The following is a 27,623-nucleotide window of genomic DNA, read 5'->3' on the forward strand; positions in this document are numbered from 1 at the left end:
CTATTAATCTAACTATATTTAGTCCTGTATTCTTCTGTAAAAATAGTCTCTAGTTGACCACTATGTTTCTCATTGAAAATTATTCTTTAGCGCTTTTATTTCACTTTTATTTTGAAAAACAAGAAAAAAAAATGCATGTAAAGTACGACTTGACTGGTGGGCAGAGGGCACTGAGTTGGTCACAAGTCTGGTTTTGACTTTGAAATACTTCATTTATCATGAATTTTGCCACCTCAAATGCATCATTGTGGACTTGACAACATAAGGAAAACTCCATTTTATGGGTAGAAAATAAACAAATAGAACAATAATACACCATTATATGTGCAGTGAAAGCTAATAGCAGAGCTGTAACGTCACTGGTGTAATCCAAAAGCCCTCACAGCAGTGTAGATTCTTGCTCTGTCTTCTACTTTTGCAACATCTTTGTTTCCACCATTGTCAGATTTCATCATGGTAAAGATGACAGCAGTATAAGCCCACATGTCCTGAAGTCTCTAACAAAAGAAGACAAAATTAAATAAGTTACAAACCTTCATTTTCTGAAGTTAATCCTATGTTTAAATACTTTACCTGTTGACTTTTTTGACCACCACATTTTTTGTGCGGGTTAACATCAGCTGGAGCATGAAACAGAATATTTATCAGTAAAAAACACAGTGCAGTAGTTGTAATACTATTGAGGTATAAAGAAGTAAAATTCCTATTACCATTTCTACCACTGTTGATGAGATAAAAGACAAAGCCTGTAACAATCAGATCAACCAAGACAACACACAGCAGAAGAATTATGGTCTTTGTCGTCTGTGACCACATGTTGGTTTCTGAAACATAAAGGATGAAACAATGAGCAGAAGTAAATGATTTTATTATCACAACCTGTTGATTTTAAATGGAAAATAATAATTCAATCTGACAAAGGTTCAGATATCCTCATTGAAAGAAGAATGATGCATTTACCTTTAGTGTGGACTTCTGTTCCATCGACTTTCACTCCATCTCCAAATAAAATCTGTCCACATGTGGCCACAGCACAGTAATAAGTCCCAGCATCAGAGGAGCCGACGGTCTTAGAGAAGCGATAAGCACAGTTTTTCAGAGAGTCAGTTCTCCTCTTACATTTATTATTTCCACCAGTGTAGATGATGTTTGGATGAGATTGATCTGATCCAGCTCTGAACCAGTACACACTGGGATCTCTTGGACACATCTTCTTGTCAGAGTCAGAGAGGACTGAACACTGGAGAGTCACTGAGTGTCCTGGACGAACTGGATCAGAGACTGTCTGAACAACAGTATAGTTTGACGTCCTCTCATTGTTTCCTGTATAATAAAACACTTTGAATCCTCCACTACATTTTGAAATAAGTACAGTACACAACACATATACATTTGGCATGTGTTTCCTGAATCATGAAAAACTGTGTGAATAAAATGGGTTCTCAGCCCGTATCAGATGACCCATAATTTAACACATTATTTGACATTATGCTCTAGAAAATGTGGAGCTTTTTAATCTAGCAAAATAAAATGCTAGAATACTTATTGGAGCAAAAAATGATAAGATTTATTTGAAAATAAATAGATTAACTGAAAAAACACAAATATTACGTGATACAAAGTGGAACGGCTGGATTAATAATAAATAACAACTTCATAACTTAATAAAAGCAGATAATATTATTACCTTTAAGTAACAAATATGTGTCACAATTTAAGGAGGGGGACGAGGCAGGAATGAACTTAAACAGGATTTATTAACACACTACAAAAACCAGGGAAACTAAGGCGGGTGTCACCGACACTACAAAAACATGCAGAAACACGAAAACAAAGTCACAACTTAGGGATCAAAGGATGAAACAAAAACCACTGCACAAGGGCAGGAAAACACTCACGGGGAAAAAACAGGTAACACAGTCCAGAGTTCAGAGGGGGAACAAAGTCCAGGGAATCCAGGGGGGAAGCAGACAGGTCTGAGGAGGACAGGCAGGAACAGGCAGGTTTTGTAGGCACGGGAAACGGGTTGGGAGCGACGCTGAAGACAGGTTGGGAACGACGACGAACTGACAGAGGGGAAAAGGACTGAGGAGAGTTTTGTAGGGGAAAGTGGGCACAGGTGAGTCCAATGTTCAGCTGATTGCTGTGAGCAGAGGGAGAGAATGGGCTGGTGGGCGGAGTCCAGAGGGAGAGTGAGGTGGAGCAGTGAGGGAAATCCTCAGCTTGGCCTGATGCCAGGCCGAAACGGTGACAGAACCCCCTCCCCAAGGGCCGGATCCCAGACGGCCCAAGAGGGAACCAGGAAGGCGAGCACACCAAGACGGGCGGGAGGAGGGGGCCCGGAGGAGGGACCAGGCGCAGCAGACCAGGAGGCCCTCCGGCGGACGGCCGGGAGGCGGCAGACAGACCAGCAGGACCTCCGGCGGACGGCCGGGAGGCGGCAGACAGACCAGCAGGACCTCCGGCGGACGGCGGCAGACAGACCAGCAGGACCTCCGGCGGACGGCCGGGAGGCGGCGAACAGGACTGAAGAGGCGACGAACCAGAAAGCCGGGCCTCGGGTGGACGACCGGGAGGCGGCAGGAGAGACGGAGAACAGGACCGGAGAGCCCCGGGCGGACGGCCCGGAGGCGGCAGGAGGGCCGGCGAGCAGGACCGAAGAGCTACAGGACCACCAAGCGGACGCCGGGAGAGCCGGCTGCGGAGCGGACGCCTGGAGAGCCGGCTGCGGAGCGGACGCCTGGAGAGCCGGCTGCGGAGCGGACGCCTGGAGAGCCGGCTGCCAGGAGCGGACGCCTGGAGAGCCGGCTGCCAGGAGCGGACGCCTGGAGAGCCGGCTGCCAGGAGCGGACGCCTGGAGTGCCGGCTGAGGAGCGGACGCCTGGAGTGCCGGCTGAGGAGCGCCGGGCGGATGCTCCGGCGGCGGCGCCTGGAGTGCCGGCTGAGGAGCGCCGGGCAGATGCTCCGGCGGCGGCGTCTGGAGTGCCGGCTGAGGAGCGCCGGGCGGATGCTCCGGCGGCATGAACGGGACAGGCTGGAGAGACGGCATCGACGACCTCTGCATCGACCCGCCTGGAGACAGGACAGACTGGGGAGACAAAACAGACAGGAGAGACGGCGACGACGACCTCTGCGTCGACCCGCCTGGAGACTGAGGAGACGGCGGCGACGACCTCTGCGTCGACCCGCCTGGAGACTGAGGAGACGGCGGCGACGACCTCTGCGTCGACCCGCCTGGAGACTGAGGAGACGGCGGCGACGACCTCTGCGTCGACCCGCCTGGAGACTGAGGAGACGGCGACGACGACCTCTGCGTCGACCCGCCTGGAGACTGAGGAGACGGCGACGACGACCTCTGCGGCGACCCGCCTGGAGACTGAGGAGACGGCGACGACGACCTCTGCGTCGACCCGCCTGGAGACTGAGGAGACGGCGACGACGACCTCTGCGTCGACCCGCCTGGAGACAGGAGAGGCTGGGGAGACAAAACAGACAGGGGAGACGGCGACGACGACCTCTGCGCCGACCCGCCCGGAGACAGGGGAGACGGCGTCGACGACCTCTGCGCCGACCCGCCCGGAGACTGAGGAGACGGCGTCGACGACCTCTGCGCCGACCCGCCCGGAGACTGAGGAGACGGCGTCGACGACCTCTGCGCCGACCCGCCTGGAGACAGAACAGGACGGGGAGACAAAACAGGACGGGGAGACAAAACAGGACGGGGAGACAAAACAGGACGGGGAGACAAAACAGGACGGGGAGACAAAACAGGACGGGGAGACAAAACAGGACGGGGAGACAAAACAGGACGGGGAGACAAAACAGGAGCTGTTGTGGTGGTGGAGACCGGTGCTGGAGCTGGTGTGGATGTGGACTGAAGGACTGGAGCTGGTGTGGATGTGGACTGAAGGACTGGAGCTGGTGTGGATGTGGACTGAAGGACTGGAGCTGGTGTGGATGTGGACTGAAGGACTGGAGCTGGTGTGGATGTGGACTGAAGGACTGGAGCTGGTGTGGATGTGGACTGAAGGACTGGAGCTGTTGTGGTGGCGGTGGTGACAGGAACTGCAACTGTTGCTGGAGTAGCTGTTGTGGTGGAGACCGGAACTGTTGTGACTGTTGCTGGAGCAGCTGCGGTGGAGACTGGAACTGTGACTGTTGCTGGAGCAGCTGCGGTGACAGGAACTGTGGCTGTAGCTGGAGCAGCTGCGGAGGCTGAAGCTGGTGCAGCTGCTGAGGCAGGAACTGAAGCTGAAGCTGGTGCAGCTGCGGAGGAGACTGGAACTGTGACTGTTGCTGGAGCAGCTGCGGTGACAGGAACTGTGGCTGTAGCTGGTGCAGCTGCGGAGGCAGGAACTGAAGCTGAAGCTGGTGCAGCTGCGGAGGCAGGAGCTGAGGCTGGAACTGAAGCTGAAGCAGCTGCGGAGGCTGGAACTGAAGCTGAAGCAGCTGCGGAGGCTGGAACTGAAGCTGAAGCAGCTGCGGAGGCTGGAACTGAAGCTGAAGCAGCTGCGGAGGCAGGAACTGAAGCTGAAGCAGCTGCGGAGGCTGGAACTGAAGCTGAAGCTGGTGCAGCTGCTGAGGCAGGAACTGAAGCTGAAGCTGGAGCAGCTGCGGTGACAGGAACTGTGGCTGTAGCTGGTGCAGCTGCGGAGGCAGGAACTGAAGCTGAAGCTGGTGCAGCTGCGGAGGCAGGAGCTGAGGCTGGAACTGAAGCTGGTGCAGCTGCTGAGGCAGGAACTGAAGCTGAAGCTGGTGCAGCTGCTGAGGCAGGAGCTGAGGCTGGAACTGAAGCTGGTGCAGCTGCTGAGGCAGGAGCTGAGGCTGGAACTGAAGCTGGTGCAGCTGCTGAGGCAGGAGCTGAGGCAGGAACTGAAGCTGGTGCTGAAGCTGGTGCAGCTGCGGAGGCAGGAACTGAAGCTGGAGCTGAAGCAGGTGCAGCTGCGGAGGCAGGAACTGAAGCTGAAGCTGGAGCTGAAGCAGGTGCAGCTGCGGAGGCAGGAACTGAAGCTGAAGCTGGAGCTGAAGCAGGTGCAGCTGCGGAGGCAGGAACTGAAGCTGAAGCTGAAGCTGAAGCTGAAGCAGGTGCAGCTGCGGAGGCAGGAACTGAAGCTGAAGCTGGTGCAGCTGCCGTGACTGGAACTGTAGCAGAAGCTGGTGCAGCTGCGGAGGCAGGAGCTGAGGCAGAAGCTGAAGCTGGAGCAGCTGCCGTGACAGGAACTGAAGCAGAAGCTGAAGCTGTGATGACCGGAGCAGGAGCTGAAGCCGTGATGATCGTGATGACTGGAGCGGAAGCCGGAGCGGCCGTGATGACTTGAGCGGAAGCCGGAGCGGCCGTGATGACTGGAGAGGAGACTGGAACAGGAGCCGAGGACGATGCAGAGCCGGGGGCCGGTGAAGCTCTCGGTCTCCGACGTGAGCGGCGGCGTTTAGCAGGGCCGTCCTCGGGAGCGCTAACCCGCAGAGCAAGGCGGGTTCCCCAGTATGGCGAGTTCTCGGGTTCGCTGGAGGCCCAGAGGTCCGGTCCTGGGGCCGACTGAGCTTTCAGCTGGGTGTAGATGTCCCGAGCCTCTGCAGGACTCAGGGCAACGGGCGTCAGGGGAGAAGGTGAGGTGTGTGTGTTGAGTGGAGCTGGCTGAGTGGGGAGGTCGTGACTGGGAGGAGGTGAAGCTAATGGAGTAACAGGCCGGCTAACAGCAGGGGAGGCCAGGGAGTCTGGATTGGATTGTTCATGGTGGAAGGATTTCTGGGATTTGAAGGTTTTGAGGTGAGACAGGATAAGGTCCTTGAGTTTTCTGAATTCTGTGTATGACATGAGGAAGTCCTTTTCTGTCAGGGTTTTAACGGCTAATCTGATGATGGTTGTGGTGTGTTCCAGGTTTCCAGGTGTGTTCAGGCATTTGAACAGATAGTCAGCTGCACTGTGCAGGTCCAGGTATTCTGCCCGCAGGGCATCAGAAAAAAGCCCGTAGTGCTCAAAACAAGGGCAGGGGGGAAGTATTATTTGGCCATTTAAGGGATCACGGGGATCCATGGCCGCGGTTGGTCAGTTCGTACTGTCACAATTTAAGGAGGGGGACGAGGCAGGAATGAACTTAAACAGGATTTATTAACACACTACAAAAACCAGGGAAACTAAGGCGGGTGTCACCGACACTACAAAAACATGCAGAAACACGAAAACAAAGTCACAACTTAGGGATCAAAGGATGAAACAAAAACCACTGCACAAGGGCAGGAAAACACTCACGGGGAAAAAACAGGTAACACAGTCCAGAGTTCAGAGGGGGAACAAAGTCCAGGGAATCCAGGGGGGAAGCAGACAGGTCTGAGGAGGACAGGCAGGAACAGGCAGGTTTTGTAGGCACGGGAAACGGGTTGGGAGCGACGCTGAAGACAGGTTGGGAACGACGACGAACTGACAGAGGGGAAAAGGACTGAGGAGAGTTTTGTAGGGGAAAGTGGGCACAGGTGAGTCCAATGTTCAGCTGATTGCTGTGAGCAGAGGGAGAGAATGGGCTGGTGGGCGGAGTCCAGAGGGAGAGTGAGGTGGAGCAGTGAGGGAAATCCTCAGCTTGGCCTGATGCCAGGCCGAAACGGTGACAATATGTTCCTGTCCATTCAGGAGTTGTGGCCCAGTCTGATATTTCACAGAGATACATTCCTTCATCTTCGTAAGTTGTACTTAAAATGGTCAGGCTAATAAAATCCTTATTGTCATCTACCTTGAATCTGGATTCTGAAAACTCTTTTGAGTACTCAGATTTCTTTGAGCTCCTCAGCGTCACCATTAGTTTCAAAGTATCCCCAGCGCTCTGCCTGTACCAGTAAACTTCTCTACGGGTGATCACAGATTGAGGCAGAACACAGGTGAATGTTACAGGTTCACCAAGTTGAACAGAGACCACCGGAGCCAGTGCATCTGAATTAAAAGAAAACATACAGGACAAATTCATGAAATATCAACTAATGTGGAAAAGCGACGATTTGTTAATTTGTTATTGAGAAAATCCTTGTTCTAAATAAAATATCACTTACATGCTTCTTGGAGCGTAAGCAGTGTCACCCACAAAACGATCATCTTGACATTGTCTCTCGGTGGCAGAGTTTTTGGTATTTCAGAGAGAGAGGGCGGTGAGATAGTCATCATAGGTCAGATTGTCAAATGCGTCTCATTGGATGTCTCAGAAGACAGATTCTGAAGAGTGCTTCCTGTTTCAGACAGTCCATTTTGTGTCCACGTTCGCTCGCTCACTTACACTCACACTGCATTTAAAAGACTAAATACATGCCACAGTTTTACGAAACACAAGTACAGAACAGCACAGATCCTACTGACAGACTACAGTCAGTGTCCTCTCTGACATGTTTTGACAGCACCATTAGGACCAGAATACAGAGCTAATATACCCAGCGTTAGATGAAAAATTGGACAATAACCAACATTAATATAGGTGACAACATAAATGTCTGGAGTAAACTTCCAATCCATTCAACTTAGTCGCCACGAAATTTCACACAGCAGCATTAAAAGAGTAAAGATTGTGTTTGATGCAAGATAAGCAAGAACACAAAAAATCTGAAACCGTGTCTTAACATCAGGCATCGCATGCTCGTCATGAGACAGTGGATGGTGTCCTGGGGCATCTCCTCCCAGACCTGGATTAAAGCATCAGTGAGATCCATGACAGTCTGTTGTGGTAATTAATGTTGAATGCACTGACACATCATGTCCAGTAGGTGCTCAGTTGGATTTAGGACAAGGTAACACGAGTATGTGCTCTTTATCCTTTGTGAAGACAAATGGAAGGGGCTACCAATTCCTGTTTTCTCTGATGAAGGTTAATCGGGCTGCATGGTGCTAGGCTGGGAGCACAGGTTAGTCCAACCTGTTCTCTCAGCCTAGCACCGTGGCTGGACCCTCTACTTACCACCAATGTGACTGAAATAGAGCTCATAGTTAGCTCCTGGAACAGCTAACAATATTTTAGTGACCAATTGTAAAAGATTTAAAAGGCAATTTCGCTTTATAACGTATCAAATCTTTCAATGTGTCTGTCTATTGTTTACCACCGATTGTACCGTTTCCCTTCCTGTAATACTTTAATACATTCAGTTCACACATTAACCTAAAGAATACAAACACCTCTCTTTCAAACAACAGCAAGTACACACACAGCTTTTCACTACACTCTGCATCACCTGCTCACAGTGACCTTTTCTTACAGCTTATTTAATGATGTTTTTAAAATAAATTAAGAAATGACTAGGTTTTATTTTGGTCACACACTGCTTTATAGTGTCGTCAGTGGCGGATCCAGCTGATATGCTGCCCTGGTCGAGGTACTACTTTTTTTTCTTGCTTTCCTTGATAAAAATCAACTACATTATCAAATGAAATCTACCCAGCAATTATATGAAATGGCAATATGACAATTTCAGTGTGACTGATTTTATTAGTGTACAAAGTAAGCAGTGTCTTTCGATAAGGGACCCCTGAAGTGACATGCCCTTACCCCTCCCACCTACCCATGTAGCACAGTACTGTAGAGTGGGAGACCTCTCCAGAACGGAGAGGGGGTATCCACTGTTGTGTTGCCCACCCATGTCTAAATCTGCCACCTGTATCTGAAATAATTTTTAAATATTTGCTAAAACATACACTATTTCATGTGTAGACAATAAAATACATAGGTCTACAAGACAGTGGTGAGACCAGCTCTGCTCTATGGGTTAGAGACGGTAGCAGTGAGAAAGAGACAAGAGGCTGAGATGGAGGTAGCAGAGATGAAGATGTTGAGGTTCTCCTTAGGAGTGACCAGGTTAGACAGAATAAGGAATGAGTACATCAGAGGGACGGCTCACGTTGCCTGAGTTAGCAACAAAGTCAGAGAGGCCAGACTGAGATGGTTCGGACATGTTCAGAGGAGGGATAGTGAGTATGTTGGTAGAAGGATGTTGGAGATGGAGCTGCCAGGCAGGAGGGCAAGAGGAGGAGATATATGGATGTGTTAACAGAGGACATGAAGTTGGCTAATGATAGGGTAGAAGATGTTCATGATAGATTTAGGGGGAAAAGGATGATTCACTGTGGCGACCCCTGATGGGAAAAGCAGAAAGAGAAGAAGAAGAAGACAATAAAATACATAAACTGAAGTGTTTTATTTCGTTCTGTCTATTGGTGTATTGTGTTTGTTTTTTTCTATTCTAATTTGGTCTGTACAGTAAAATGCTTGTTTTTCTGTTTGTTACGGGACATTCACATAGTAATCAAAACAGTAATGAGGAACAGGATCTTCAGGTAGAAAATTAGCATATATTGTAAAACTTTACAATGGATGTAACAACAACAAGTAAATTATTTGAACATCCTGTTAGTTTCAGAATGTTGCAGTTGCTATATAATATTCAGTTACTCAAGACTTTTTGTGCTAGACAGCAGTGATTGCAACTTTTGTTCAAAAGAAAGCCATGCATGCATATATACATAGTGTACATAGCAAACTCAAATAAATCCAGATTAAGTAACTAAAGTCCTGACATCAGTGTAGACCGTCTGTTCCTTGGCTTCTGCATTTCTTCTTCCTGCTTTGCCAGCTGTTCTCCTGGTGAATACTGGTGTAGAATAAACCAAAGATCCCTTATTTCTCTGAGAAAATGAGATTGAAAATGACATTAAATTAAAATGCAAATCTAAACAAACTGCTGATAAGGTTTCTAAGGGGGAAAGTAACATTTCTTACCTGCTGACTTTGCTGGTCATGAAAATCAACAGCAGCTATGTAATATCAAAAATGTTCTATTAAATTATTTAATAGATATTACATCTACAGAAGATGAATGATATTATAGATTGAATACAGCATAAATGTTAATTTAATGATGGTGATTTGGAAAAACTGCAATAGAACTCTTCTTACCTTTGCAACAACCACAAGATTTTTTCATGATGGCATAAACAAGGAAGGTTATAACTATCAGACATAAAGCCAGAGCAGCACAGAGCAGCAAAAATAAGTCATCGGTTGTCTGTGACAACACACGTGTCTCTAAAAAAAGGAGGAAAGAGAATTGTATTGTAATAAAATATGAAATAAAAAATAAAGTAAGCAAAAAGAAAAACACTTTTAAACACATTATATTTCAGCTAATGTTGATTATACTAATCAAACAATAATAAGGGTGAGTTACCTTCAATGTGGACTTGTGTTCCATTTCCAAATAAAATCTGTCCACATGTGGCCACAGCACAGTAATAAGTCCCAGCATCAGAGGAGCTGACGTTTTTGGAGAAGCTGTAAACACATGTCTGTAAAGAACGAGCCTCAGGACTCTTTTCACATTGGTCACTGGTGTTTCCATCAACATACATCAAACTGTGAGGAGATTCATCTGATCTGGCTCTGAACCAGTACATACTGTGATCTGGACATGTCCTGTCCTCAGATTTAGAAAGAAGTGAACACTGGAGAGTCATAGATTCTCCTGGACGGAGAGGATCAGATGAAAATTCTTGGGTCACGGCAACAACATCAGGTTCTGGTCCTAGAAAAACACACAACCGAAAAATATTAAATTGATTTCTGGCGGGAACATTACAGGGTGGGCATATTACAAATGACTACTGACTTTTAAATCTGTGCTGCTGTTTTTACTATAATTACCTTTGACTCTCAGAAATGTTCCACTCAGAAATGTCATGTTGAGTCTTTTCACCTTTATACAGTAGTACACTGCAGTATCGGTTAAGCTGTGCTTTTTTAATATTCAGAACATATTCTCCAGGCTCTTGTTTTGCTGTAATGTGACGAGTCACATCAACACTGCCATAATCATAAGACAGAGTTTTCCCTAAAATTTCAGGAAATGTTCCAGAGACAAGCCTGATCCAAAATAAATATCCTTGAGATATCTGGCGGGTACATTTGAGAGTCACATCATCTCCGACATCAACAGTCTTTGTGTCAAAGATGTGATCTGTGTCTGTGCAACCTGAAAATAAAATGAAAACAGAGCAGTGACTCAATATTATGGATTTTCTATGTTAATGAAAAAGGAAAATGTATTCTTAATATAGCTGGAGTAAATCTCATATTAATACTTACACACAATTTGCAGCACATGAAGTAAAAGTATTGCAACCAGCATCTTCTAGCACTGGAGACTGCAGTGAGTTTACATCGTATCGTAAGATAGATAAGAATTTCCTTAATGCGATCAAATGGGCGGGAACAATTTTAAAGCAATCTGATTGGTTTTTCACTTCTGTATGTCAGTGTCTAACTTACCCCAGTGGAAATATGTCAACCAAAAGTTTCCAACATTAGCTCATGAAAGCACAACAAACAAACTTACAGTAAACACAGAGACTGTCAACAGAGGCGGTGCTGCATTTACAATATCTCTTACAGTGGGTTTTGTTGTAGGACTCAACTTAAGCTATGGGTTTATTATTCAAAACACAATATCCAGTGCCCATGCATGGGAACGTCAGTGTAACGAAGATTAGCCTAAGGTTACAAAAAACAAAGGCGATAAGGTTTTAAAAAATGGACATGATGATTGGTCTGAGAGGGGATACATTCACTGCCTCTCACATATTGGCAGTGAACATTAGAAATGGACATAAGTGACCTATTACATATGTTACACTATATAAATATATTATTTAGCTATTTTCAACATTTGTGTTGATCGCTTGTTACATAATTAATGAGCTAACCTAATTTGAAATATATAAAATTTCAACCAGCACCTTTAAGCAGCTTTCATTATAATTTTATCAGGACAGGAGGCAAATGAACACCATGAACTATAAACTCTGTTTAACTATCTGCAAAACTGGACACCGACATTCAAGGAGGGCAGAATACGCAGAACAGCAAAGGAGGAAAATGACAGACAGGGGGCTTTAGCCCGCCTGTAAAAAGGGTCTAAAACCGCCTCTGGTCTTATCAAATAATAAAGATAATTTTGTTAATGCGATGTGGATGTTGTAGATTTAACACAGGTCATCGGCCATGCTAGTGGCTCTGTAAGGGTCAGTGCTAACGTGCAGTCCTGACAGTGGTTTCCTCTCTCAGTCTAAAACAGTCAATGTGAAACTAAAAGACATCAACTGGTGTCATTGTGACCTTGAATGTGTTGAAGTGTGAACTTACCCACTAACGGATGAGCAACCTTTTCAAATCTTTAATAAAATGTATATTCATTGTTAAACACATGTGAGCATCTATAAACAATGAATGACAAAACCTTAGCTATCTTGCAGCTACATGCTCCTCACCACTTTACCCTCTTTGTATATCTTGTGCTTAAAGTCAGGCTGGTTCTGAGTCATAAAACTTCAGTAGTTGGACAGAGAATGGCCTGAGACGCCGTCTGCCGTATGTGGCTTTGTTTATTGTTTAGTTACTGTACAGAAATGCAGAATTTGTTTACAAAGTGCTGTGAGACAGCAGAGACAGAGGAAAAGTTGCTAATTCATTTAGGTTGTGGCCTTCAGACAATCTTCCTTAATGGTCTTGTTTCACATTTCCAGTTGAATTGACTGAATGTACCAAAGAAGTCACATCTATTAGCTGTGTTTCCATGTACTTGGACAAAGTTTCAATGCTATGATTGTCAATGGGGATATTTCTCTGACTGTCCAGCCCCTATATTACAGAGGAGAGACGAGAGGGCAGGTCTTTTGTGTGGCTAGAGCATAATGAATTCTCTTGATGTTATTTATGACTTAATTACCATGAAGTAAAGTTAATTATGAACTGTACGATGTGAAAATAGTTTTTACATGTGCGACTGTTTGGTTGCTCCTATTCGGGCAACATTTCGCGTTCATTTCCTGCTCCCTTTACAGGATAATAAAATCCCGTAAATTTAAAACTAAACTAAGATCCACCTGAGGGTGCTGAATGGGTTTTGTTAGCAGATCAGTCTTGTCCCTGGAAACAGAACTAGGTCAAACTAAAACAGACTGTGAAAAACATGGTCAACACTGTAGTCAGCTGCAGCAAATAGTTTTGGGTTAGAGGGAAAGTGACGGGTACAAAGATGGGTTAATGCAGAAGTTGTAATCTTGACTTAAAATGCTTTAATCACATGTACGATCTGTGGCTTGGTGAGACCAGGTAGCTGAGGACCAGACCGGTTTGTTTGATGGAAAAAAATATGAACAAAAAGAATTCAAAAACAGAAATGATTCTAGAGTCCCTCATAACCACTGGTGCTCTGGGAGATTAAAATATGTCAGTTGTAATACAGGGCAAAGATAACTACATATGTGAGGTAATGTACCAGTATAAATTAGACCTCATTCACCAACTCATCTTAAGACAGTTGTTCTTAAAACTCAGTTTATGCAGTTTTTATATAGATTCTGACATTCAACATATATTTTTTACTTGGGTGAGAACAGAATCTAGGCACATTTCAGTGCTGACATGCTTGTTTCTAATGTCTGATCATTGTATTTGCATGTAATAGAATTTGAATTGCAACAATATTCAATCATAATGAAAATATGATTTATTGTCCTCTGTAAGTAAAAATCGCTTCAAGAACAAAAACAGCAAAAAAAGTTTTTTCAACATTACTAAATACTTCACAGAACATCACTATAAAACATCACGTGCCAACTTTATCCAAGTTTATAAATTTCGTCATTAAACATTTTATGATAAAATTACCATGTTACATTGAAGACAGTCCTCACACTTTGTGGGAGTTTCTTTATTCAGCATAGTTTAATGCAGTTCCAAAACCATCTACTAACTTAGTCAAACTCAAGTTTATACATTTGCACAAAGACAAATGATTATTTATACACTACTACATAAAAACTACATATTACAAACCCTTTAGCTCTAAGCAGACTAACATCAACTACATCACACAGCACTAACTGATGCCACACGGACCTTTCTCACTTATCCAATCCAAAAGCCTTCACAGCAGCGTAAATCCTCGCTCTCTCTGCTGCTTTTGTGTCCTTTATTCTACCACCAGTTTTCATCATGGAAAATATGACAGCAGAATAAATCCTCATGTCCTCTTCTCTCTGAAAAAATAAATGAGGAAAAAGTTAAATAAGCTTTATAACTCTTTTATTATCTGAGAATAATGATGATGATTATTTTACCTGTTGAATCCTTGTACGGTTTTGTTGTAGCACAACAGCAGTTGGATCTAGAAACAGAAAATATTTAGAAAACAAGAAATTATTAGATTTAAAGATAGATATAGATAAATAAAATAATTAGAAAAAATTAAGTAGTTTTACTGTAAATGTGTCAAATATGTGAAATAAAAAGAAACTTCTATTACCACTGCAAGAATCACATTTGCTTTTCTCTATGGTGCAAATGAGGACAGTTAGAGCCAAGAAAGCACAGAACAAAAAAATTATTGTACTGGTCATCTGTGAACACATGGTTCCTGAAATAAGAGGAACAAAGAACATGTTTGAATTCACTTCCTAATAGGATAATTTGAAACATTATATAAAATGTCAGTAGAACATACATGTTCAATTGTAGAAACAATAATATATTTACCTCCAATTTGCAGGTTTGTTCCATCTCCAAATAAAATCTGTCCACATGTGGCCACAGCACAGTAATAAGTCCCAACATCAGAGGAGCTGACGTTCTTAGAGAAGCGATGAACACAGCTCTTCACAGAGTCAGATCTCTTCTCACATTCATTATTTTCACCAGTGTAGATGATTTCTGGATGAGATTGATCTGATCCAGCTCTGAACCAGTACACACTGGGATCTCCTGGACACGTCTTCTTGTCAGAGTCAGAGAGGACTGAACACTGGAGAGTCACTGAGTGTCCTGGACGAACTGGATCAGAGACTGTCTGAACAACAGTATAGTCTGATGTCCTCTCACTGTTTCCTGTATAATAAAACACTTTGAATCCTTCACTACATTTTGAAATAAGTACAGTACACAACACATATACATTTGGCATGTGTTTCCTGAATCATGAAAAACTGTGTGAATAAAATGGGTTCTCAGCCCGTATCAGATGACCCATAATTTAACACATTATTTGACATTATGCTCTAGAAAATGTGGAGCTTTTTAATCTAGCAAAATAAAATGCTAGAATACTTATTGGAGCAAAATAAGATTCAGTGCATGTGAAATTGATTTTGAAACAGTTTTTATATCACTGGCTGGAAAAAATGGAAACATTTGGAAATAAATAGATCAACTGAAAAAACACAAATATTACGTGATACAAAGTGAAACGGCTGGATTAAAAATAAATTACAACTTCATAACTTAATAAAAGTAGATAATATTATTACCTTTAAGTAACAAATATGTTCCCGTCCATTCAGGAGTTGTGGCCCAGTCTGATATTTCACAGTGATACATTCCTTCATCTTCGTAAGTTGTACTTAAAATGGTCAGGCTAATAAAATCCTTATTGTCATCTACCTTGAATCTGGATTCTGAAAACTCTTTTGAGTACTCCTTATTTGAGCTCCGCAGGGTCACCATTAGTTTCAAAGTATCCCCAGCGCTCTGCCTGTACCAGTAAACTTCTCTACGGGTGATCACAGATTGAGGCAGAACACAGGTGAATGTTACAGGTTCACCAAGTTGAACAGAGACCACCGGAGCCAGTGCATCTGAATTAAAAGAAAACATACAGTACAATCCATGAAATATCAACTAATGTGGAAAAGCTATGATTTGTTAATTTGTTATTGAGAAAATCCTTGTTTTAAATAAAATATCACTTACATGCTTCTTGGAGCGTAAGCAGTGTCACCCACAAAACGATCATCTTGACATTGTCTCTCGCTGGCAGAGTTTTTGGTATTTCAGAGAGAGAGGGCGGTGAGATAGTCATCATAGGTCAGATTGTCAAATGCGTCTGATTGGTTGTCTCAGAATACAGATTCTGAAGTGTGCTTCCTGTTACAGACAGTCCATTTTGTGTCCACGTTCGCTCGCTCACTCACTCACACTCACACTGCATTTAAAAGACTAAATACATGCCACAGTTTTACGAAACACAAGTACAGAACAGCACAGATCCTACTGACAGACTACAGTCAGTGTCCTCTCTTAAATGTTTTGACAGCACCATTAGGACCAGAATACAGAGCTAATATACCCAGCGTTAGTAAATTAGATGAAGAATTAGGCGATAACCAACATTGATATAGGTGACAACATAAATGTCTGGAGTAAACTTCCAATCCATAGGACAAGGATAAGCAAGAACACATCAATCTGAAACTGTCTCTTAACATCAGGCATCACATGCTTGTCATGAGACAGTGGATGGTGTCTTGAGGCATCTCCTCCCAGACCTGAATTAGAGCATCAGTGAGATCCATGACAGTCTGTTGTGGTACATAATGTTGAATGCACTGACACATCATGTCCAGTAGGTGCTCAGTTGGATTTAGGACACGGGAACATGAGTATGTGCTCTTTATCCTTTGTGAAGGCAAATGGACGGGGCTACCAATTCCTCTGTTCTCTGATGAAGGTTAATCGGGCTGCATGGTTCTAGGCTGGGAGAACAGGTTGTACTAGAAGATCCTGAAATTGCAATATTTTAGTAACTAATTGTAAATTAGTAATTGTAAAAGATTTGAAGGGCAATTTCGCTTTATTATGTGCCAAATTTTTCAATGTGTCTATGTTCAGGAACAACCCAGTTTTTGTTTACTACTGATTGTACCCTTTTCCTTCCTGTAATACTTTAATACTTTCAGTTCACACATTAACCTATGAAATACAAACACCTTTCTTTCACACAACAGCAAGTACACACACAGTTTTTCACTACACTGCTCACAGTGACCTTTCTTACACCTTATTTATACCGTAACTCATAGAATTACTCTGTTTGCAAAATAAATTAGGAAATGATTAGGTTTAATTTTCTACACACTGTGCCTGATAGTGTTTGCAGTGGCGGATCCAGCAGATATGCTGCCCTGGTCGAAATATAGTAAAGTTTTTCTTGCTTTCCTTGATGAAAAGTCATCAACTACATTATCAAATGAAATCTGCCGAGCAATTAAATGTCATGGCAATATGACAATTTCAGTGTGACTGATTTTATTAGTGTACAAAGTAAGCATGATATTGGACCCCTGATGAACCCCATCCTCCTACTCATGTAGACCTCTCCAGAATAGAGTTGGGGTATCCACTCTACAAAGTTTAATTATGTGTTGTGTTGCCCACCCATATCTAAATTTGTCACCTGTACCTGATATAATTAAAAAATATTTGCTAAAACATACACTGTTTCATGTGTAGAAAATAAAATACATACATCAAAGTGTTTTATTTCATTTTGTTTATTGGTGTATTGTGTGATGTGTTTTGTTTTTTTTCATTCTAATTTGATCTGTACAGTAAGATGCTTGTTTTTCTGTTTGTTGCGGGATGTTCACATAGTAATCAAAAAAGAAATGAGGATTTTCAGTTAGAAAATTTGCATATAATGTAAAACTTTACAATGGATGTATCATAAGACAAGTAAATTATTTGAACATCCTGTTAGTTTCAGAATGTTGCAGTTGCTATATAATATTCAGTTACTCAAGACTTTTTGTGCTAGACAGCAGTGATTGCAACTTTTGTTCAAAAGAAACCCATATATGCATGCATACATAGTGTACATAGCAAACTCAAATTGTAAATCCAAATTAAGTAACAAAAGTCCTGACATCAGCGTTGCCTGTCTGTTCCTTGGCTTCTGCATTTCTTCTTCCTGCTTTGCCAGCTGTTCTCCTGGTGAATAGTACTGTAGAATAAACCAAAGATTCCTTGTTTCTCTGAGAAAATGAGATTGAAAATGACAGTAGATTATGCAAATCTAAACAAACTCCTGATAAGGTTTCTAGGGAGATTGTTAAATTTCTTACCTGCTGACTTTGCTGATCATGAAAATCAAAACAGCAGCTATGTAATATAAAAAATGTTCTATTAAATTATTTAATAGATATTACATCTACAGAAGATGAATGATATTATAGATTGAACCATACAATACAGCATAAATGTTAATTTAATGATGATGATTTGGAAAAACTGCAATAGAACTCTTCTTACCTTTGCAACAACCACAAGATTTTTTCATGATGGCATAAACAAGTAAAGTTATAACTATCAGACATAAAGCCAGAGCAGCACAGAGCAGCAAAAATAAGTCATCGGTTGTCTGTGACAACACACGTGTCTCTAAAAAAAGGAGGAAAGAGAATTGTATAGTAATAAAATATGAAATAAAAAATAAAGTAAGCAAAAAGAAAAACACTTTAAAACACATTATATTTCAGCTAATATTGGTTATACTAATTAAACAATAATAAGGGTCAGTTACCTTCAATGTGGACTTGTGTTCCATTTCCAAATAAAATCTGTCCACATGTGGCCACAGCACAGTAATAAGTCCCAGCATCAGAGGAGCTGACGTTTTTGGAGAAGCTGTAAACACATGTCTGTAAAGAACGAGCCTCAGGACTCTTTTCACACTGGTCACTGGTGTTTCCATCGACATACATCAAAGTGTGAGGAGATTCATCTGATCCAGCTCTGAACCAGTACATACTGTGATCTGGACATGTCCTGTTCTCAGATTCAGAAAGAACTGAACACTGGAGAGTCATAGATTCTCCTGGACGGAGAGGATCAGATGAAAATTCTTGGGTCACGGCAACAACATCAGGTTCTGGTCCTAGAAAAACACACAACCGAAAAATATTTAATTGCCAAGATTTCTGGCGGAAACGTTACAGGGTGGGCATATTACAAATGACTACTGACTTTTAAATCTGTGTAGATGTTTTTACTATAATTACCTTTGACTCTCAGAAATGTTCCTTTCAGAAATGACATGTTAAGTATTGTCACCTTTACACAGTAGTACACTGCAGTATCGGTAAGCTGTGCTTTGTTAATATTCAGAACATATTCTCCAGGCTCTTGTTTTGCTGTAATGTGACGAGTCACATCAACACCGCCATAATCAGAAGACAGAGTTTTCCCTAAAATTTCAGGAAATGTTCCAGAGACAAGCCTGATCCAAAATAAGTATTCTTGAGATATCTGGCGGGTACATTTGAGAGTCACATCATCTCCGACATCAACAGTCTTTGTGTCAAAGATGTGATCTGTGTCTGTGCAACCTGAAAATAAAATGAAACCAGAGCAGTGATGAACAACAAAGACACAAGATTATGGATTTTCTATGTTAATGAAAAAGGAAAATGTATTCTTAATATAGCTGGAGCAAATCTCATATTAATACTTACACACAATTTGTAGCACAAGAAGTATAAGTATTGCAACCAGCATCTTCTAGCACTGGAGACTGCAGTGAGCTGATATCGTATCGTAAGATCATATAAATTTCCTTAATGCAATCAAATGGGCGGGAACACTTTTAAAGCAATCTGATTGGTTTTTCACTTCTGTTTGTCAGTGTCTAACTTCCCCAGTGGAAATATCTCAACCAAAAGTTTCCAACATTAGAAAGAACACAACAAACAAACTTAGAGTAAACACAGAAGAAACATTTTTTCAAGAGGACACTGTCAACAGAGGCGGTGCTGCATTTACAATATCTCTTCATGTTGTAGGACTCAACTTAAGCTGTGGGTTTATTATTCAAAACACAATATCCAATACCCATGCATAGGAATGTCAGTGTGACAAAGACTACACTACGGTTACAAGAACAAAGACGATAAGATTATAAAAAATGGACATGATGATTAGTCTGAGAGGGGATACATTCACTGCCTCTCACATATTGGCAGTGAACATTAGAAATGGACATAAGTGACCTATTACATATATTACACTATATATGTATATTATTTAGCTATTTTCAACATTTGTGTTGATCGCTTGTTACATAATCAATATTAATGAGCTACAGATTTGAAATATATAAAACTTCAACCAGCACCTTTAAGCAGCTTTTATTATAATTCACTGGGACAGGAAACAAATAAACAACCTGAACTATAAACTCTGTTTCACTATCTGCAAAACCAGACACCGACATTCAAGAAGGGCAGAATACGCAGAACAGCAAAGGAGGAAAATGACAGACAGGGGGCTTCAGCCCGCCTGTAAAAAGGGTCTAAAACCGCCTCTGGTCTTATCAAATAAGACAATCCAGAAACAGTGTTTTCATTGATCATTTTGTGAATAAGATGTTGATGTTGTAGATTTAACACAGGTCATCGGCCATGCTAGTGGCTCTGTGAGGCTCAGTGCTAACGTGCAGTCCTGACAGTGGTTTCCTCTCTCAGTCTAAAACAGTCAATGTGAAACTAAAAAACATCAACTGGTGTCATTGTGACCTTGAATGTTTCTCAAGTGTGAACTTACCCACTAACGGATGAGCAACCTTTTCAAATCTTTATGTTTTTTTTCAGCAGAGTTTTATCAGTTTACTTTATCAGGATACTAATAAAATGACTGTATATTCATTGTTAAACACATGTGAGCATCTATAAACAATGAATGACAAAACCTTAGCTATCTTGCAGCTACATGCTCCTCACCACTTTACCCTCTTTGTATATCCTGTGATAGCTTAAAGTCAGGCGGGTTCTGAGTCATACCACTTCAGTAGTTGGACAGAGAATGGCCTGAGACGCCGTCTGCCGTATGTGGCTTTGCTTATTGTTTAGTTACTGTACAGAAATGCAACATTTGTTTACAAAGTGCTGTGAGACAGCAGAGACAGAGGAAAAGTTGCAAATTCATTTAGGTTGTGGCCTTCAGACAATCTTCCTTAATGGTCTTGTTTCACATTTCCAGTTGAATTGACTGAATGTACCAAACATGTCACATCTATTAGAGATGTTTCCATCTACTTGAACAAAGTTACAATGCTATGATAGACAATGGGGATATTTCTCTGACTGTCCAGCCCCTATATTACAGAGGAGAGGTGAGAGGGCAGGTCTTTTGTGTGGCTAGAGCATAATGAATTCTCTTGATGTTATTTATGACTTAATTACCATGAAGTAAAGTTAACATGTATGAACTGTACGATGTGAAAATAGTTTTTACATGTGCGACTGTTTGGTTGCTCCTATTTGGCAACATTTCGCGTTCATTTCCTGCTCCCTTTACAGGAAAGAAATGTCCCGTAAATTTAAAAATAGAATAAGATCCACCTGAGGGTGCTGAATGGGGTTTGTTGGCAGATCAGTCCTGTCCCTGGGAACAGAACTGGGTCAAACCAAAGCAGACTGTGAAAAACATGGTCAACACTGCAGCCAGCTGCAGCAAATAGTTGTGGGTTAGAGGGAAAGTGACGGGGACAAAGAAGGGTTAATGCAGAAGTTGTAATCTTGACTTAAAATGCTTTAATCACGTGTACGATCTGTGGCTTGGTGAGACCAGGTAGCCGAGGACCAGACTGGTTTGTTTGGTGGAAAAAATATTGTATTATCAAAAAGAATTCAAAACAGAAATGATTCTAGAGTCCCTCATAACCACTGGTGCTCTGGGAGATTAAAATATGTCAGTTGTAATACAGGGCAAAGATAACTACATATGTGAGGTAATGTACGAGGCTAAATTAGACCTTATTCACCAACAGATGTTATGTTCTTAAAACTCATTTATGCAGTTTTTATATAGATTCTGACATTCAATATATATTTTTTTCTTGGGTGAGAACAGAATCTAGGCACATTTCATTCTGATCATTGTATTTGCATGTAATAGAATTTAAATTACAATAATATTTATTAATAATAAAAATATGATTTATTGTCCCCTGGAAGTAAAAAATCGCTTCAAGAACAAAAACAGCAAAACAAGTTTTTTCGACATTACTAAATACTTCACAGGATATCACGATAAAACATAACGTGCCAACTTTATCCAAGTTTATTAATTTTGTTATTAAACCCTTTATGATAAAATGAAATAATTATTGTTACATTGGAGACAGTACTCACACTTTGTGGGAGTTTCTTTATTCAGCATAGTTTAATACAGTTCCAAAACATGTTCAGAAATAGTTTGCATCCAACAGAAACAATAAAGAACATAAACATGTCTGATATCTGGTCCACCTAATCTGTTTTTTGGTTTCAGTACTGACTCAGTCAACTAGGTCAGTTTAAAACCCTCGGCTAACTTAGTTAAACTCAAGTTTATACATTTGCACAACAAAGACAAATGATTATTTATACACTACTACATAAAAACTAAATATTACAAACCCTTCAGCTCTAAGCAGACTAACATTAACTACATCACACAGCACTAACTGATGCCACACGGACCTTTCTCACTAATCCAATCCAAAAGCCTTCACAGCAGCGTAAATCCTCGCTCTCTCTGCTGCTTTTGTGTCCTTTATTCTACCACCAGTTTTCATCATGGAAAATATGACAGCAGAATAAATCCTCATGTCCTCTTCTCTCTGAAAAAATAAATGAGGAAAAAGTTAAATAAGCTTTATAACTCTTTTATTATCTGAGAATAATGATGATGATTATTTTACCTGTTGAGTCTTTTGACAGTTTTGTTGTAGCACAACAGCAGCTGGATCTAGAAACAGAAAATATTTAGAAAACAATAAATGATTAGATTTATAGATATAGATAAATAAAATAATTAGAAAGAATTCAGTAGTTTTACTGTAAATGTGTCAAATATGTGAAGTAAAAAGAAACTTCTGTTACCATTGCAACAATCACATTTGCTTTTCTCTATGGTGCAAATGAGGACAGTTAGAGCCAAGAAAGCACAGAACAAAAAAATAATTGTACCGGTCATCTGTGAACACATGGTTCCTGAAATAAGAGGAACAAAGAACATGTTTGAATTCACCTCCTGTTAAGATCATTTCAAACATTATATAAAATGTCAATAGAACATACATGTTCAAATGCAGAGAAACAATAACATATTTACCTCCAATTTGCAGGTTTGTTCCATTTCCAAATAAAATCTGTCCACATGTGGCCACAGCACAGTAATAAGTCCCAACATCAGAGGAGCTGACGATCTTAGAGAAGTGATGAACACAGCTCTTCACAGAGTCAGATCTCTTCTCACATTCATTATTTCCACCAGTGTAGATGATGTTTGGATGAGATTGATCTGATCCAGCTCTGAACCAGTACACACTGTGATCTCCTGGACACGTCTTGTTGTCAGAGTCAGAGAGGACTGAACACTGGAGAGTCACTGAGTCTCCTGGACGGACTGGATCAGAGACTGTCTGAACAACAGTATAGTTTGACGTCCTCTCACTGTTTCCTGAATGATAAAATATTTAGATTAATGTTTGAGATTTACAAAAACGTTTTTCAAAGAAATTAATATGTAATTTGTTCATGTAGTTTCATGTTAAGAGCTTTTTTCAAATTATGTAAAATTACATCATTACCTTTCACTAACAAATACGTCCCACTCCATTTAGTTTTAATCCACTCTGTGATGCCACAGTGATACATCCCTTCATCTTCTGTGATGGTTCTTAAAATGGTCAGGTTGCTAAAATAGTTTTCAGTTTTTACCTCCAATCTTTCAGAAAACTCTGGTCCATACTCTGCTGATGTCTTTTTTGCCAGTGTCACAATTGACTTCAGAGTATCTCCAGCTCTCTGCTTGTACCAGTAAATATCTCTACTACTGAAGTCTTCATCAGATAAAACACATGTGATGGTCACAGGTTCACCAAACTGAACTGTGAGCACCGGAACCAACGAATCTGAATCAAAAGAAAAATTAGAAAGTATTTAAAATAAAACTCATTTAAAATGAGTGTATGCTGTGGTCCAGGTAACAATATATATTTTTTCAAGTTTGGATCAAACAATAAATAAGAAAACAATAATAAAATAACACTTACATCCTTGATGAAGAACAAGCAGTGTAATCCAAATCACAATCATCTTCACATTGTCTCTTGTTGCGAGAGTTGTTGGTATTTGAATTAAGGAGGAGACACAATAACCATAAGTCAGAGTTCAAAATGAATCTGATTGGTTGTCAGAGAATATGTTGAACAGTGCACCTCCTTTCACACTGGTCTTTGAAGACGTGTGAAGATATCACCTCTACTTTGGCTACTAATGTACAGATTCTTCTTCGCTTTTGAATCTTCTTCTTTGAAAACACGTTGTCTAAGTGATTTTCTTTTTTTGCGTTAACTTTAAGCTGCAGTTACGATGGTCATTACTGCTGCTTTTAGTATTTGTTGCTGTAAATGTTGTAAATGCATGAAATCATAAGAAAAGATTCACAGACTGGATCTGTCGAAGGAACCAAAGCCGAGGCTGTCGGTATATACCAAGAAGTCGTACAGACTGTGCAGAATTCATTTACAAAGTGCTGTTAAACAGCAAAGTCAATGGAAAAATTGTTAATTAATTTAGGTTGTGGCCTCCAGACAATCTTCCTTTGTGGTCTTGTTTCACATTCCCAGTTGAATTGACTAAATGAACCAAACAAGTCACATCTATTAGCGATGTTTCCATCTACTTGAACAAAGTTTCAATGCTATGATTTTCAATGGGGACATTTCTCTGACTGTCCAGCCCCTATATTACAGAGGAGAGGTGAGAGGGCAGGTCTTTTGTGTGGCTAGAGCATGAATAAATCTCTCGATATTATTTATGACTTAATTAAAATGAAGTAAAGTAAAGTATAAACTGTACAATGTGGAAATTGTTCTTAAATGTGGGGCTGTTTACCAACATTTCGCTTTCATTTTCGGCCTCCAATGTTTCCGGGAATAAAAATCTAAAACTAGACTAAGAGCCACCTGGGGGCGCTGTAGGGGGTTTGTTGGCAAATCAGTCATGTCCCATGGGAACAGAACTAGGTCAAACTAAAACAGATCGTGAAAAACATAGTCAACACTGCAGCCAGGTGCAGCAAATAGTTATGGGTTAGAAAGTAAGTGACTAGGACAAAGATGGGTTAATGCAGAAGTTGTAATCTTGACTTAAAATGCTTTAATCACGTGTACGATCTGTGGCTTGGTGAGACCAGGTAGCTGAGGACCAGACTGGTTTGTTTGGTGGAAAAAATATTGTAATAACGAAAATAATTAAAAACAGGAGCACTTCTAGAGTCCCTCATAACCACCGGTGCTCTGGGAGATTAAAATATATCATTTGTAATACAGGGCAAAGATTACTACATATGTGAGGTTAAACCAGTTTATGCAGTTTTTATATAGATCCTGACATTCACCAATATTTTCTTTATCTTGAGTGAGAACATAATCTAGGCACATTTCAGTGCTGACATGCTTGTTCCTAATGCCTGGTTATTGTATTTGCATGTTATAGAAATTTAATTACAATAATATTCATTACTAATAAAAATATAATTGATTGCCTTTTGGATATAAGGTGAAATCTCTTCAAGAACTTAAAGCAAGTCCAGTTGCAACTAAACAGCAAAAAATGTTTTTTGACATTAATAAATACTTTACATAACAGAACATCACTATAAAACATAACGTGTCAACTTTATCCAAGTTTATTAATTTCATCATTAAACCTTTAATGATAAAATTACCTTTTTACATTGAAGACAGTACTCACACCTTGTGGGAGTGTTTTTTTATTCAGCGTAGTTTGATACAGTTCCAAAACATGTTCAGAAATAGTTTGATACAGTTTGAAATCATGTTCATAAGTAGTTTGTATCCAACAGAAATACAAAGATATAAAAGAGATACATAAACATGTTTGATATCTGGTCCACCGTTTAGTACTGACTCAGTCAACTAGGTCAGTTTAAAACCCTCGACTAACTTAGTTAAACTCAAGTTTATACATTTGCACAACAAAGACAAATGATTATTTATACACTTCTACATAAAAGCTACATGTTACAAACCCTATTGCTCCTAGCAGACTAACATCAACTACATCACACAGCACTAACTGATGCCACACGGACCTTTCTCACTAATCCAATCCAAAAGCCTTCACAGCAGCATAAATCCTCGCTCTCTCTGCTGCTTTTGCGTCCTTTATTCTACCAACAGTTTTCATCATGGAAAATATGACAGCAGAATAAATGCACATGTCCTCTTCTCTCTGAAAAAATATATGAAAGGATAAAGTTAATTAACCTTTATAACTCTTTTATTATCAGATAATAACGATGATGATTATTTTACCTGTTGAGTCTTTTGACTGTTTTGTTGTAGCACAACAGCAGCTGGATCTAGAAAATATTTAGAAAACAAGAAATTATTAGATTTATAGATATAGATAAATAAAATAATTAGAAAGAATAAAAAAAAAGTAGTTTTACTATAAATGTGTCAAATATGTGAAGTAAAAAGAAACTTCTATTACCATTGCAACAATCACATTTGCTTTTCTCTATGGTGCAAATGAGGACAGTTAGAGCCAAGAAAGCACAGAACAAAAAAATAATTGTACCTGGTCATCTGTGAACACATGGTTCCTGAAATAAGAGGAACAAAGAACATGTTTGAATTCACTTCCTGTTCCTCATTTTAAATATTATATAAAATGTCAGCTGACTTACTGTATTGTTTCACACATAGATGTTCAAATGTAGAAACAATAATATATTTACCTCCAATTTGCAGGTTTGTTCCATTTCCAAATAAAATCTGTCCACATGTGGCCACAGCACAGTAATAAGTCCCAGCATCAGAGGAGCCGACGGTCTTAGAGAAGCGATAAACACAGCTCTTCGCAGAGTCAGATCTCTTCTCACATTCACTATTTCCACCAGTGTAGATGATGTCTGGATGAGATTTATCTGATCCAGCTCTGAACCAGTACACACTGTGATCTCCTGGACACGTCTTGTTGTCAGAGTCAGAGAGGACTGAACACTGGAGAGTCACTGAGTGTCCTGGACGGACTGGATCAGAGACTGTCTGAACAACTGTATAGTTTGACGTCCTCTCACTGTTTCCTGTTTAAGACATGTTTGACATATAAAGCTTAAAAAGCATTCAAGTTAATCTTAAATATAAATGTAAATTTATTTCTTTTAGATATTTTCTCAGATCCCAGTATTACCATTCACTAACAAATACGTCCCATTCCATTCAGTTTTAATCCACTCTGTGATTCCACAGTGATACATCCCTTCATCTTCTGTGATCGTCCTCAAAACAGTCAGGTTGCTGGAGTTCTTATCTATTGTTACCTTGAACCTTGATTCAGAGAACTCTGGTCCATTCTTAGTTTTAGACTGCCACAATGTCACAATCAATTTCAGATTCTCTCCTGCACTCTGTTTGTACCAGTGGAGCTCTTTACTGCCGAGGTCTTTACTAAAACATGTGAACGTCACAGATTCACCAAGTTCAACTGTGATCGTGGGAACAAGCGAATCTGAAAAGAAAACGTACATTTAAAATAAACAAGGGAAAGTTGAGATACAAAAAGATTCACTTGGTGTGGAAATGTTGGATAGAATAAAGTATCACTTACATCCACGATGAAGAAGAAGCAGTGTGACCCACAACGGTGTCATCTTGACGTTGTGTCTTGTTGGAACAGTGGTTTGTATTTCAGAGCGAAGGAAGTGAGATAATAGCCATAGGCTAGAACTTCAAATGCATTTGATTGGTTATGTTCA

At 40.9% G+C, this 27,623-nt stretch overlaps 3 protein-coding genes and 2 pseudogenes across 3 annotated transcripts; all 5 read right to left on the reverse strand.

Annotated features, from left to right (window-relative positions):
* Nucleotides 1-356: 356 nt before the first annotated feature.
* LOC113160957 lies at nt 357-7,081 on the reverse strand. The gene is made up of 7 exons (XM_026358423.1): nt 7,039-7,081; nt 6,610-6,922; nt 1,688-1,704; nt 961-1,323; nt 711-824; nt 574-620; nt 357-497 (listed from the first exon to the last, which is right to left on the reverse strand). Exons 1-7 carry the CDS (start codon nt 7,079-7,081, stop codon nt 357-359), a joined length of 1,038 nt encoding a protein of 345 aa, XP_026214208.1.
* Nucleotides 7,082-9,147: 2,066 nt separating this feature from the next.
* On the reverse strand, nt 9,148-15,807 carry LOC113160958 (annotated as a pseudogene).
* A 1,910-nt stretch (nt 15,808-17,717) lies between these two features.
* LOC113160959 (signal-regulatory protein beta-2-like) lies at nt 17,718-19,347 on the reverse strand. The gene is made up of 5 exons (XM_033326192.1): nt 19,304-19,347; nt 18,851-19,177; nt 18,373-18,726; nt 18,102-18,230; nt 17,718-17,824 (listed from the first exon to the last, which is right to left on the reverse strand). The coding sequence occupies exons 1-5, from the start codon at nt 19,344-19,346 to the stop codon at nt 17,718-17,720; spliced, it is 960 nt and encodes a 319-aa protein (XP_033182083.1). The 5' UTR covers nt 19,347.
* A 2,635-nt stretch (nt 19,348-21,982) lies between these two features.
* Nucleotides 21,983-23,944, reverse strand: LOC113160104. The gene is made up of 6 exons (XM_026357168.1): nt 23,887-23,944; nt 23,422-23,745; nt 22,944-23,291; nt 22,712-22,822; nt 22,531-22,577; nt 21,983-22,449 (listed from the first exon to the last, which is right to left on the reverse strand). The coding sequence occupies exons 1-6, from the start codon at nt 23,927-23,929 to the stop codon at nt 22,318-22,320; spliced, it is 1,005 nt and encodes a 334-aa protein (XP_026212953.1). The 5' UTR covers nt 23,930-23,944; the 3' UTR covers nt 21,983-22,317.
* A 1,902-nt stretch (nt 23,945-25,846) lies between these two features.
* LOC113160107 lies at nt 25,847-27,527 on the reverse strand (annotated as a pseudogene).
* Nucleotides 27,528-27,623: the final 96 nt, after the last annotated feature.

The sequence above is a fragment of the Anabas testudineus genome, chromosome 10 (assembly GCF_900324465.2).
Source record: "Anabas testudineus chromosome 10, fAnaTes1.2, whole genome shotgun sequence".
Classification (NCBI taxonomy): Eukaryota; Metazoa; Chordata; class Actinopteri; order Anabantiformes; family Anabantidae; genus Anabas; species Anabas testudineus.

What these genes read in the sequence shown, in the direction of transcription:
- LOC113160957 (XM_026358423.1), bottom strand. Translation starts at nt 7,081, where the DNA reads ATGATCGTTTTGTGGGTGACACTGCTTACGCTCCAAGAAGCAT. An exon ending in AACAGAAGTCCACACTAAAG is followed by an intron (nt 825 to 960) that starts GTAAATGCATCA and finishes TTTATGTTTCAG; the next exon opens with AAACCAACATGTGGTCACAG. An exon ending in CATCAACAGTGGTAGAAATG is followed by an intron (nt 621 to 710) that starts GTAATAGGAATT and finishes TTCATGCTCCAG; the next exon opens with CTGATGTTAACCCGCACAAA.
- LOC113160104 (XM_026357168.1), bottom strand. Translation starts at nt 23,929, where the DNA reads ATGATTGTGATTTGGATTACACTGCTTGTTCTTCATCAAGGAT. An exon ending in AACAAACCTGCAAATTGGAG is followed by an intron (nt 22,823 to 22,943) that starts GTAAATATGTTA and finishes CTCTTATTTCAG; the next exon opens with GAACCATGTGTTCACAGATG. An exon ending in ACTGTCAAAAGACTCAACAG is followed by an intron (nt 22,450 to 22,530) that starts GTAAAATAATCA and finishes TTATTTTTTCAG; the next exon opens with AGAGAAGAGGACATGAGGAT.
- LOC113160959 (XM_033326192.1), bottom strand. Translation starts at nt 19,346, where the DNA reads ATGCTGGTTGCAATACTTATACTTCTTGTGCTACAAATTGTGT. An exon ending in TCTTGTGCTACAAATTGTGT is followed by an intron (nt 19,178 to 19,303) that starts GTAAGTATTAAT and finishes TTTTATTTTCAG; the next exon opens with GTTGCACAGACACAGATCAC. An exon ending in AACATTTCTGAGAGTCAAAG is followed by an intron (nt 18,727 to 18,850) that starts GTAATTATAGTA and finishes GTGTTTTTCTAG; the next exon opens with GACCAGAACCTGATGTTGTT.